The following is a 13,599-nucleotide window of genomic DNA, read 5'->3' on the forward strand; positions in this document are numbered from 1 at the left end:
ATTTATAGAAAGAGGAGATGTATGCTGAAAGTTTTAAACATCCCCCATAACCATACAAAGTCTGACCTTTTAAAGTTATGTTTATAACTAATTTGTATCAAAACTATTTTTTAACATACATGTGCTTTTTCAAATTAAAAAAATTAAGAATATACCAAATGCATAAACTTAGATTAGCTAAATAATTTTTGCATCTAAATCCTTACGATAGTTTTTGAATGTTACGGTTCTGAGTGCAGAGTGGGAAATAAAATCCTCAAGTATCTGAATATCTTTTGCTAAGAGTTGAGGATTATTCATTGCTTTAGCCTCACAAAGTTTTGGTTTCAACTATCATAAGTGAAAATAATCTCGATGTTCTAATTAATAGTAACATTGATTAATTAGAATAAAAGAAGAAAAAAATTAACTATATGTAACTTCTAAAAATAAAGCTTAAAACGTGTATGTATGGGGTGACTTCACTACATCAGAGGGTTTCTCGACCTCTGGTTTATCATCAGGGCTGAACTGAGGAATGAAATCCCAGGAAACAAGGGGCACATACTCCCTCGGACTCTTCAATCCTACCTTCTCAAATCCGTGGGATGGACGTGATTAAAACCAGTCTCAAGATGACAAATACGATGAGTTTTAGTAAACCAAGATATAAATAATAGTTACTCAATATTGAAGATTACACTGAAGATTCAGTCACTGCCTTCTTGTTTAAGTATTTTCACTTCTCCCGTTCTCTAGTGCTGCTTTTTTTTTTTTTCTTTCCTTCACATGTCTCCAAAATGTCTCAGTTCTGAGTAAGAAACTATTGTCTAGGACTTGGGCCGAATCAGAAGTGTTTTCGACTGGTGGAGCCCCAAGGATCCCGATTTCCTTTGTACAGGCAGGTGTGGCACAACTTAGTATGAAGTATTGTGTCCCGAGTCAGTAATGTTCCGGTTAGATTTAGGACTTGGTTTTACGTCAACACAGATAGATGTACCTCAGCCAGCTCAGACTTTCTGGAGAACTGGTTTGAAACTTAGAGTTCTATGAGTTCATAGGGTAACAGATACTTCATGACAGGAGCTAAATGGCTGTGGACTTGAAGATCCACCAAAACAGTATTTAATAGGAATAGCTTTTGTTTAAAGAGTGGTAAACTAATAGGGTAGATATAAATTCGCTGTTTCTTTGAGTCAGCAAACGAAATGTTCTGTCCTAATTATATATAATATTGATACCTACCCTATTACATTTTGGCCAGGGCATCTGGATAGAGTCCATAGAAACAACTGTGGCCTGAGAACACTCACTGATCAGCAAGCTTAGAGGGCTGTTGTTCCCTGATTTTCTGCAGTATACGAATGTAGAGATTAATTCATGCAAAAATGATGAAGTTCCTGCCATGTGCTTATAGCACTTTAAAGCACGGGGGACACTCCTGTGAGTAATACCAAATCTGCCCTCATGGAGCTGAAAGTTATAATTTCCAGGTAACTGTAATTGCTTGCATAATAAAGCAGGGTAAGGAGTTAACAGTGGAGGGGAGTGGTATCTCAGAAGCCCTGTTAGGGGAAGACTTTGCAGAAGGTATTTAAGCAGAGCCTGAAACGAGTGAGAGAACGAGCTATGGGAAGACCTAGGGCAGCAGTTCCAGGCAGAGGAAATGAGGGCAAAGGCCCTCTTGCGAGAATGAACTTCGTGTCTGGGAATCGAAAGGCTCATGTTGATACAGCTTCATGAGCAAAGGGGATGAGGTTCAGAGGTAGGCAGAAGAAAGATCATTTGACGTCTAAGGAAGTTTTCAGACCTGGTCTAGTGAACCTATTTAAAGACTCCTCCTGGCTGCCGTGGGGATAGAGTAGGGTTTGGGTCGTGGTAAACAGAAAGCAAGCCCTGACGGTGGTCCAGGTAAGAGGTCATGGGGACTTGGGCCAAAGTAATGGGGGGAGAAGCATTTAAATTTGAGATCTAGAGGCAGTGGAGTTGCTGGTAATACTGGGGAGTTGTGAGAAAAGAATCAAGGGTAATTGGCCTGGGGTGATACGGTGCCTTTCACAAGGACAGCGAAAGAGCGGACGAGGAGGCCAGCACACTGCTACTTGATGAGGAAAGTCACACTGGCGAGTGTGAGAATGGAAAACTCCACTTAAGAGTCTGAAGATCTATAGTTCACCTGCAAGATGCTGAGAAAAATCCAAACTGTGTGCCCAGAATACTGGAGAAACGTAATTGCTTGCAAGAAAGGACCTACGGGAACCCTACGCTACTGTATTTAGAGGCTCTAATTGACAATCAGTTTCTCGCCATAGCCCTACACATCCTCTGCCGTAGGGCTCTCTGAACACATCTGTTTACGCATGTGTTTTACTTCTTGACATTATTTCCAACCGTGTGGAGAAAATTCTGCTCTTTAAGAAAGAAATTCAGAGACACCTGGGTGGCTCAGTCAGTAAGGCATCTGACTTCAGCTGAGGTCATGATCTCACAGTTTGTGGGTTTGAACCGTGTGTCGGGCTCTGTGCTGACAGCTCAGAGCATGGAACCTGCTTCAGATTCTGTGTCTCCCTCTCTCTCTGCCCCTCCCCTGGTCACACTCTCTCTCTCAAAAATAAACATAAACATTAAAAATTTTTTTTAAAAAAAAGAAAAGAAAGAAGTTCATATTATTCATCCAGAGACTGTTATCCCAAATGAGTGAATTATAGGAAATATGATTTCTTCAAACAAAAGGATTCCCTTGTAAAAAGCAAGACATGGAATCATATTCCCTTGACTCTGGATGGGTTTTTGACTTTCTTGTCACCAGTAAAATGCTGTCTGTGGAAGTGGTATTTCATGACCTGGGGTCAGGTCAGAAAAAACTATGAAACGTCCAGCCTCTTCTTAGGACTACTTGAGCTGGAGCCTGAACCACCATGAAAGTCGCTGAGGCCACCGCAGTGTGAGAAAGCACAAACTGGCCCCAGATGTGGGGGGAGCCCTGAGATCATGGGAAGAGAACCCCCGGCTGCTCCAGACCCCTGTGTCAGCTCAAGCTGCCACAGGCCTGCAACTGCAGGAGAGACCCCGAGCCAGAATCCTCCACACCTCTCTCAAACTCTTGCCCCGCAGACCATGGAAATAGTAAAATGATTGCTTCTATCTCAAGCCACCAGGTGTTGGGGGTGAGGTGTTGTGGAACACCGGTGACTGAACCACTCCCATTACTCCCCACCCCCAATAACTACTCCGATGTGATATTTCCTTTTGTTTCAACATGACTTCAGTGTTCTTACCATGAGAATGCGTTGACGTTTATATATTACACCCTGCAAGAGATTTTATTTCTCTTTTCCCTGTTCGGCATGTTGCTGTGCGTGCATTGTTGCTTCTGGCCACTGTGTAGTATGCCTAGGATGCATCGATCACACTTGACCTACCTATTCCTCCAGCGATGAGCCGCCAGGTTGCCTGCAGCTCCCCCACACGCTGTCACAGACATCCTGGGACACGTCCCCTTACGGCGCCCTGTAGGTCTGTGAGCACTTCTCCGGGCAATAAACCCAGAAGTGAGCATGCTGCCTCCCAGAGCGCCCACGCACTTGCTCTAGCCAAGCTCGGCTGCACCCGTCTACACTACCGGTGCCGTGTTCACTTGCTGGCCCAGTCCCCACATTGTATTTACGATAAGAACGAGTCGGGCTGCTGGAGGGTTGGGTTTTTTTCTCTCTCCATAATTGCTCTGAACATCTCGGTGGCTCCCTTCCTTCAGGTCTTTCTCTACATGTCACCTAACCACTCAAACAAGTAGTTACTGCTACGTGCCGTCGCTGCCCATCCTTCTCAGCTCATGGTTCTTTTCTTCACTGTTCTTACAGGTGGACGTGTGTGTGTGTGTGTGTGTGTGTGTGTGGTGTTTGGGTATCATTTGTCTCCCCCCGTGAGAAGGGCGTTGGGTGCGTAGGGTGCGGCCAATGAAGATTTGCTATGAATGCATAGCCAGAGTCTGACTTAACCGAGTACCATTCTAAGGAGCCTCCCCGGCTCCTCACCCCACCTCCCCGTCACTTAGTAGGGGGAGAGAATATCGGGGGGCACCGAGGCTCTCCCATCTCTCCCTGCCCCCACTTTGGACTCACCAAGCACAGGGGCGAAGGACATTCTATTAGCACTTGGGACGGTTCTATCAGTGTTTCAGGTACCATCGGCGTCCCGAGTGTTTGTGGTGAGGTGTGCTTGCTCACAGCTTCTTGTTGAATGGCTGCATGAAATCGTTAGGCCCTGGTCTCTGGTCTGACTTAATGATCCTAAGACAGACAAAGGAAGAGTACTTAGAGAAAAAAAAAAAAAAAGGCACGGAATAAAAAGTGAATAATATATAGCACTGCCCTGTCTGATACTGTAACTATTAGCCACATGTGGCAAATAATTAAAATGAAAATTAAGTTCCTGAGTCACATTAGCCATATCGAAGTACTCAATGGTTACATGAAGCTGGTGCAGACGTACACATTTCCATCACCCCAGAGAGTTCTGTTGCACAGCCCTGAAGAAAAAAACAGCTCTAGATACTTTCTGAAAATCCCAACCTGCCTTTAGAGTTCTTGAGGGAATCTTTTCCACCTGCCTTCCTCCGGGCTAAAAGGGTCAGCATTTTGTTCTATCATTAAAAATAACAACCAGTATACTTTTGACTTGGAAAGATAGACGTATTCTTTCCTACGGGCTACTTTTGGAGGACACTTAGCTGGCTGCATGTGTCGTCCACATGGTTCTGAAGAAGGTGATGTGTCCTGGGGCACCTGGGTGGCTCAGTCAGTTAAGCGTCAGACTTTGGCTCAGGTCATGATCTCGCGGTTCGTGGGTTCGAGCCCCTCATCAGGCTCTGTGCTGACAGCTCGGAGCCTGGAGCCTGCTTCGGATTCTGTGTCTCCCTCTCTTTCTGCCCCTCCCCCGCTCATGCTCTGTGTCTCTCAAAAATAAATAAACATTAAAAAAATTAAAAAGAAAAGAGATGATGTGTCCTCAGCACCCAGTCATGTTGAGATGAAGCTTATTTTCACACAGTGAGCATTTGTTGAGAACAAACAAGCTTTATGTTTCATTTCAACTTTACATAGCATGTTTTTTTGCCCCGCTTTTGAGGGCCAGGATGAAGAGTTGGAAAGTTGCTGTCATTTGGTGTCATTAATTCTCTGAATTCCGAAGTTGTGTGTTTAAGAGGGTCGATTTGGTAAGTTGTTGCTACCTGACCCTTGATGATTATGAACATCAAATTTAAAATTACGAAGTAAGAATTGAGGGAAAAAGTCAAATGTTATAAATTTATTTGGGACATCTGTTGCCACCTCTTTGGATGCCTTTGAAAATTCAAGCAGAAATCAATACACTTCCAGGTTTGTTTGTTTTTTTTTTTACTTTCAATAAATAATATCTTTGTGTATATGTATATATAGATAGATATACTTAACGAGTCATTTAGCAGGATTTTTAAGTTTTATACTGCATTAATTCCAACATAGCTCTTTCCAGATTGATAGGATGCAAATGAGGTAAGAATTAAGGCAAACCTAAAAGGCATGCAAATGTAGCACATTTATCTCCACTGATAATACAAGATCTCGAGTATGGACCACACAGAGGAGCCAAGGCCCCTCCACATGTCTGTCGGTACTATTTTACAGGAGAATGGTGACACAGCTTATATTAAAGTTACATTACCGTGGGGGTCTCAGTGCTACTAACATGTAATCAAGGAGACACGAGCATTGGCAAAACATGAACAAGAAACCATAGAACTCTTTGCAGCACATTTCTGCCCAGGCTTTAGGGGAGGAGGGTTTTTATGAAATGATGTTACACGTATCACATCGTGGCAGGTTGTTTGTTTTATAATATATGCTTTTAAAATTCATTAGCAAATGACATTCTCATGCACACAAGTGTTTCAAACACAAGAAGCAAGTCCATTGATAGGTAGTCCAAGCAATATTTGTGTAAGTGTGTGTGTGTGTGTGTGTGTGTGTGTAGCTGCAGACTGAATGGAACATTGAGACTTTTGTGCAGTCCATAGCATTGACCTCAGCTCATTTCTGAATGTCGCACTGCAGAAGTAATACAATGGAAGGGTCGCTCTTTGCAGCTTCTTTGAATTCATCCAGTGTAATCTGGTCATCTTTGTTCTTATCCATCTTGCTGAAAATCTTGTCTACTCGCTGCTCAGGCGTGAGGCCGTCCTCATTCATTTTCATCATGATCACAGTGCCTACCATCTTATAGATAGCCTTGGGAAAACCAGAAACAGAGCGTAAAGTTCTCCTAGGACATGATAAAGAATTTAAATTTACTTCAAAGGACTCCTTAAATCGTTTTAAATAAGACAGAGATATAATCAGATATGTGTGTCTTGTCTGACTCCCAGGTTTCTGGCTGGAGGAAGTGAGTAGAAAGAGTGGCTCCGTGGTAAGCACAAGAATAATGGATGAGGAATCTTTATTCAGGAGGAGAGCACTGAGCTCTGTTTTAAACATTCTGGGATTGAGGTGCAGGTGAGCACCAGCCCTTGAAGATTTAAGAAAACAGAAAATGTGGTCCCAACCAAGAAGGAATTTACAATCTACTAAGATAACTGAGCAAGGCAAGCCAGTAAAATTTAGTCCAGAAAGACGACACTTTAGGGAGATCTGTGGATCAAGGACTCTGTTCATAAGGACTTCCAACTGTCCAGTTCAATTAACTGTACACAATTATTTCTCAACGTGAGAATCTCCTAAATAGAAACAACTTTTTTAGGAAACTGCCTGAAAAAAATAAATGCCCTTCCACACAAAGACTTGCAGGTGGGGGCGCCTGGGTGGCTCAGTCGGTTGAGCGTCTGACTTTGGCTCAGGTCATGATCTCACAGTTTGTGAGTTCGAGCCCCACGTTGGGCTCTGTGCTGACAGCTTGGAGCCTGGAACCTGTTTCGGATTCTGTGTCTCCCTCTCTCTCTGCCCCTTCCCTGCTCATACTCTGTCTCTCTCTGTCTCTCAAAAATGAATAAACGTTAAAAAAAAAATTAAAAAAAAAAGAATTGCAGGTGGATGTTCATAGCATTATTAATAATAGCCAAGTAGAAACGACACAAATGCTCAAACAATATGATGTATCTGTACAATTGAATACTATTTTAGTAATATAAAAGACTGAAGTACTGATAAGTCTTACAACATAGATTAAACAAAAAAGGAAGTCATTCATAAAGGCTATAGATATTTATATTGTATGGTTATATTTATATGAAAGGTCCAGAAACCCAAATCCACAGAGAAAAAGAAGAGTGGAGTTTTCTGAGTCTGGAATAGGAACAGGCAGGTGGCATGAGGGGTCTTACTGGGGGAATTAAAATGTTCTAAAATTAGATTATGGCGATGGAGGCTTACTTTGGTAAATTGTACAGTTATAATGGGTGAATTTATGGTTTGTAAATAATAACTCAAAGTTTTTAAAAATGTCAGTTAGAAAAAAAAAAATGCCAGTTAGAGCCACGGGCAGCATCTTACATCCACCAGAGGGAAAGCTGGTTTGAGGAAGAAGGGGACATCCAGCAGAGCAGAGCTAAGCCAAGGGCAGAACTGAATCTGGGCCCAGCGGCTTGGATCTGTGACTTTTCCCAGCGCTGCGCTGAGGCTGAGGCAGGGGGACAGGGGTCGAGAGAATTCAAGGCCTGGCATGCAACCAGCAGGGCTCCTGGCAGGGAAGAAAAGCAGCTGCCACAGCCTACGCCCCAGGAAGCTTCCTCCGGGGGTCTCTGCCTTACTTGCCCGTCGGCCAGCCAGGGAGCCTAGCCGCCCACCATCCTGAAGTCCCGCTCCGGCCAAGTCCACCCCGAGTCCTCGCCCTGCCCTGCCCTCGTCCGGAAGGCCAGCCCCGCCCCGCGGGCCCGCCCCGCCTCCATAGGGTTCCCTTTGGCGGCCCCGGGTGCCCCGCCTCACGCGCCCTGCCCAGCCCCGCCCAGGTCCCCCGAAAGCCCGACCCCGCCCTCGCCCTCGCCCTCGCCCCCCACCCGAAGGCCCCGGCCCCGCCCCTCGAGGGCCTCCGCCTCACCTCGATGATCTCCAGCATCTCCACCCGCGTGATCTTGCCGTCGCCGTCCAGGTCGTACATGTTGAAGGCCCAGTTCAGTTTCTGCTCGAAGCTGCCCCTCGAGGTGATGGACAGGGCGCAGATGAACTCTCGGAAGTCGATGGTGCCGTCCCCGTTCTTGTCAAAGGTTCGGAAGGCGTGCTGGGCAAACTTGGAGGCGTCTCCGTAAGGGAAGAACTGCAAGCAGAAGGCACAGGTTCAGGTGCCGGGAGGGCCCGAAACCTCAGGCCGGGGCGCGGCCCGGGAAAGCCTAGACCGCGGGCTGCACCGGGCGCTCTCGTGGGCTGTCGTGGGAGGGGGTGTGACCGGCGGGCCTCCTGCCTGGGCCAGCGCTCAAGGCCAAGGGCAGGCGTCCATCAGAGCGTCCTCACTCAGACGCCTGGCTGTTTCTTGTGGGTGAGGCTGGGGACATGCCTTTGTGGTGGCCAGGCCCTCAAGCCCGCAGCTAGCGTCCCTCATCCGTGGCTTCCCTGGCCGCCCTCCCACAAATACGAGGACCGAGGCAGGTAGCAGACTCCTCTCCCCACACGGGGTGGTGCTCCATGAACTCCCCCTTTCTCCCTGTGGATGTCCAGGTTCACTGCCTCGTGGGGCCAGAGCAAGGTTGCCCAGACCTGGTTTTTCCTGCCCCCCTGCCCGGCTTCCTATCCACACTCCCTCGATGAGGCTCCAGGGTTTCACTTCTTTTTACAGGGACTTTTCTTTTGTAGAACAGACATTTAAAACCCATTAAAAATAGAACATGACTGGGTTTATTTTTGCAAGATATAAAGAGGTTTCTTTTCAGAGCCAACAGTTGGCAAGAGTGCCGTAGGGAGACAAAGAATGGACCCAGGAAGGAAAGGAAGGGCAGACCCCAGAGGAGTTAAGACCATGGGCAGTGAGGCAGGGGTGTCGGCCCCACTGATACGAGTCTAGGCCAGTCACAAACAGCAGGCAGTTCTGTCGCTTGACCCTCTGTCCCAGCAAAGCTGAAGGACATTCTCTAGGTGGAGGGTGGAAAACAAACCAACCCCAAATCAAATGCAAAAACAAACCATGTGCTGTTTTAAGGCAGAAAGGGTATATACATGTTTCTGGGTGAGCAAATCCAGCAAATACAAACATGAAAGCAGATTTCTGAGGATGTCACTGGTCTCCCTGCCCGTTCCTACGTTTTGCCACTTGTGACTGGAACAGTCTGGCCAGCCTCCATGCAGATGGCCTGCTTCGTGCCCACCCGGGGCTGTCTCCCTTTGGGAGTTTCTCACTATGCACCCTGTCCTTGGGCCTGCTGCCCGCAAATCCCAAAGGTGGAACATTTCCCTCCAGAAATAAAATAGGTCTTTCCATATAAGATGCAGAGCTGACTGGGGCTTGTATTTCAATAGCACTCACTTTCAGACCCTGAGATCTGTTCTGCTTACTATTGTGTGCAAAAAATCACCCAAGGGGCACCTGTGTGGCTCAGTCAGTTAAGCACCTAACTCTCAATATCAGTTCAGGTCATGATCTCAGTTTGTGAGATCGAGCCCTGCATCAGGCTCTGCGCTGACAGTGTGGAGCCTGCTTGGAATTCTCTCTCTCCTTTGCTGTCTGCTCCAACCCCACTTGCTCTCTCTCTCTCAAAATAAATAAACATTAAAAAATTTTTTTAAATCACCCCAAATCAGAGTGGCTTAAAACAACAATTCTTTCATTAATCTCAGAAAATAAAGATTTGACAACCACTTCTTTTTTATTTTATTTTTTATTTTTTTTAATGTTTATTTATTTTTTGAGACAGAGAGACAGAGCATGAACGGGGGAGGGTCAGAAAGAGAGGGAGACACAGAATCGGAAGCAGGCTCCAGGCTTCGAGCTGTCAGCACAGAGCCCGACTCGGGGCTTGAACTCACGGACCGTGAGATCATGACCTGAGCTGAAGTCGGACGCTCAACCGACTGAGCCACCCAGGCGCCCCAACCACTTCTTTTTTAAGCAACCAACTTATCTTTCTGAGGCTATGGAGGACAACTTTATCCTTTGCTCCCTCATCCCCTACACACATTATGTCTCCTATCCTTCGTTTTTCATGATCCATCAAAATCCACTGAGGCCTTTTTCTGGCCCAGCCCTGTCTTTGATACTGGGAAAGCAGAGATCAGCACCTCACTGCCCCCAGGCTCTGGTATTTTGCAGTTAAGGGGGGAACCGAAAATGAAGGTCATGTTATCAGAAAAGGACTACAACGGAAGAAGGAACAAGACACTCCTAATGCTAACGAGCGCATGGTTACTTTCAAGAGGGGCGCCTGGGTGGCTCAGTTGAGCATCCAACTTTGGCTTAGATCATGATCTCGCAGTTCGTGGGTTCAAGCCCCCGCATTGGGCTCTCGACTGACAGCTCAGAGCCTCCTGGAGCCTGCTTCGGATTCTGTGTCTCTCTCTCTCTCTGCCCCTCCCCTGCTCACACTCTGTCTTTCTCTGTCTCTCAAAAATAAATAAAATGTTACATATATATAAAAAAAGACTGTGTGGTTGGTTTCAAGACGGAGAGTTAAGACAGAAAGGCTCCTGTCCTCTGTCGCGCGCTCAGCCTGTTTTCTCTCCACCCCCCAATGCCATCAGAGGCATCGTAGATACCTGAGGATGGGCTGCCAGGTGCTGACTTTTGAACTTGACCTTGACAATTTCTAAATAGGTAAGTTTGAGTCACATGTGCTCTGAACTGTTTGTTGACTTAATGATGCTTCTGACACCAAATGTGTGGGCTTTGTTTTGGTTTGGTTTGGTTTTTGGTTTTCCCCTACCAGCAGCCAATTCTCCAATTTTCTGGACATTAACCTGGTCCAGTTGAATTCAGTTCAATTCTGACACTAACCCCTGGGGAGTCAGTGCAGACCCCACAGGTGAGTCAGGGTTCAGTCCCACAAGACTGCGCCCACTTCAGATGCCAGTGGCATGTCCCCTGCTGCCACCTGTAGTTCTGATAGACCTGATGTAAACTCAGGGGGATCCCACAATGCCCTCCTTCAATAATTTGCTAGAACAACTCACAGACTTAAGGAAGGCACTTTATTTACTATTACCAGTTTATTTTAAAGGCCACAAGTCAGGAACACCCTGGGGGAAGAGATGTATAGGGCAAGGGGCGAAGGCACGAGGAGGGAGTGCAGAACCCTCTCCGGGCATGCCACCTGTCCAGCACCTCAGCGTGTTCACCAACTTCTCAGGCCGTAGTTTAAGGGTTTTCATGGAAGCCTCATTACATAGGCGCAGTTCATTCAATCACAGGTCAATGAAGATTCAGTTCCATCTCCAGCCCCTCTCCTTTCCCCAGAGGTAGGGTGAGGGCTGGACTACAAGTTTCAACCTTCTAATTATGCCTGGGTCTTTCTGGTGACCAGCTCCCATCCTGAAGCTGTCTAGGGGCCCCAGACAGCAGTCATGTTATTAGCATACAAAGGCACTGTTTTCACTCCAGAGATTCCAAGGGTCTTAGAAGAAGCTCTTGTGTCAGGAACTGGGAACGAAGACCAATTCTGTATTTCTTATTAGATCACATGTGCCGTGTGCGTGAGTGTTCTTCACCCCTTTCTGCTCTTTGCTGATGTGTTTGCCTTGTGGTCAGGAGTCTTGGGCAGAGCTGGTACCTGTGAAATGGCCTAAGAGCAGAGCAGAGTGAGCAGATTCCCACTCTCCTTAGTGCTGTGTATCCACCAGGCTTTCTATATGCAGTGACTTGAGACCACTGCGTATTTTTCAACATCTGTGTGGGTTTCTGGAAGTGAAAGGCTTTAACTATCATTTCTTATAGCATACTTTAAAGTGAAGGGGTATCTGAGAGTTTTGTCTAAAAATAGCTGAGAACTTGAGGTCAGTATATTAAAAATTAATTTAGATCTGAAAATTCTTGAGGAAAAAATCGATTGGGCTATAAAAGTTACATGCGCCTTGCAGAAGGCCTATTTACTGACTTTTAGAGCCAATGCGTTCACTTCAGAAGAACTGAGCATGTGCCCAGGACCCCTCACATATCTGGACGGTTTGTTCTTTTTGGAAAATTCATCCTATCGTGTTCTGAGCTCTTTGAGTTTTTCTAATCAGGGGAATGCTCTTTCTTTTGATGAAATGATTCAACTCTGGATGTATCATCACAGGAAAAGCAAAGCCATACTCTTCAATCTCTTTGGGAAGAGATCAGGGTCTTGAACTCCTATTCACTTCTGGACTACGATAGTACCTGAGAAATGTAAGTATTTTTTGCATATTGTTGCTTGCAATGTGTTTTATTTTTTAAAGTCAATGTGTTTTGCTTGACCGACTGTATTATATGGTGATGTGGAAATAATTTTCAGTGGCATGAATAATCTACAAGTCTCTTTATATAATAGATAAAAAAACTTTGAGGTTAAAAATTATATATAACGTATGAATATAATAATATTTATATAACATAGACATATATTTTATGTATCTAAATATATAAAATGTACTAAATAAATATATTTCACTTGTATCTTAGTCCATTCAGGCGGCTATAATAAAATGTCACAGACTAGATGGCTTATAAACAGAAATTTATTTCCACAGTTCTGGAAGACAAAGTCCAATATCAGGGTCAGTCTCTGGTGAAGGCCCTCTTCTGGCTGCACACTGCCAACTTCTTGCTTTGTCCTCATGGGAGGAAAGACAAGGGAACTGTGTGGGGTCTTTTTTATAAGGGCACTAATCCCATTCATGAGGGCTCCACCCTCATGACCTAAGCTCCTTGCAAAGGCCCACCTCCTTATAGCATCACCTTGGGCATTAGGTTTCAACACATGAATTTGTGGAGGGACACAAATACTTAGTCCATAGCAATTTGTTAGCAAGAAGATGACTCTAGCTGTGAGAAATTTCACAAACTGTATTAGATGATTGAATATAGCCAGTCTTTGATGAATTTCTAGTGTCTGTTTTATGTCTATATACATACACGCTTAGTTTTTCTACTTTTGATCACAAATTTTGTATCGAGTATATCTTGCATTTCCATTAAAAGAAGAAAACCATCTGGGAAGCAGCTGCAGATGGTCAGTTGATCCCCACTGACTGAATCAGATACCGGAGTCCTTCCGGTGACTTTGGGAATTGTGTGGTATGGCTCTTGGAGGCCAAACTGGTGAGGCCTGGCACCTCAGGTCAGCCTGCCCTCCTGAGTCTGATAGACAAAGAAGGTTTGTCTTTGGAGAGCAGGGTTTGGGGGTGGAGCAGGGCCTGCTTCAGCTGCTGGCCGCAGAGCCCTAGACTCCATCCTGAGGGTGGGAATTGCACTGTCAGCTCCAGTTTGGACAAGGCGTCTTTGGGGGTGGAGGTGATCAGGCCAGTCCCCCAGGCAGGTGGAAGATGATGGCTGGCCAGAATGGTTCACCGGACAGCGGCAATTTCTTCAGGGACGCTGGAGCTCTCTTCCCCGGGTCCAGTGCTTCCCCTTGCCAGCCCACAGCCCTTTTGCTCTGACACTTAGGGGCTCCAAGCTTACTAGTGGGAGACTGGTAGAAGGTGGGGGGCA

At 45.8% G+C, this 13,599-nt stretch overlaps 1 protein-coding gene across 2 annotated transcripts in view; it reads right to left on the reverse strand.

Annotated features, from left to right (window-relative positions):
* Window positions 1–5,960: 5,960 nt before the first annotated feature.
* Window positions 5,961–13,599, reverse strand: part of VSNL1 (visinin like 1) — a 96,451-nt gene continuing 88,812 nt past the window's right edge. For both annotated transcript variants that reach the window (XM_049652493.1, XM_049652492.1), the window contains exons 3-4: window positions 8,047–8,262; window positions 5,961–6,245 (exon numbers count right to left, since the gene is read on the reverse strand). In XM_049652493.1, coding sequence (XP_049508450.1) covers window positions 6,048–6,245; window positions 8,047–8,262 — 414 coding nt within the window. In that variant the 3' untranslated portion in view covers window positions 5,961–6,047. The remainder of the gene's footprint in view (window positions 6,246–8,046; window positions 8,263–13,599) is intronic.

This window comes from Panthera uncia, assembly GCF_023721935.1.
Source record: "Panthera uncia isolate 11264 chromosome A3 unlocalized genomic scaffold, Puncia_PCG_1.0 HiC_scaffold_12, whole genome shotgun sequence".
Lineage (NCBI taxonomy): Eukaryota > Metazoa > Chordata > Mammalia > Carnivora > Felidae > Panthera > Panthera uncia.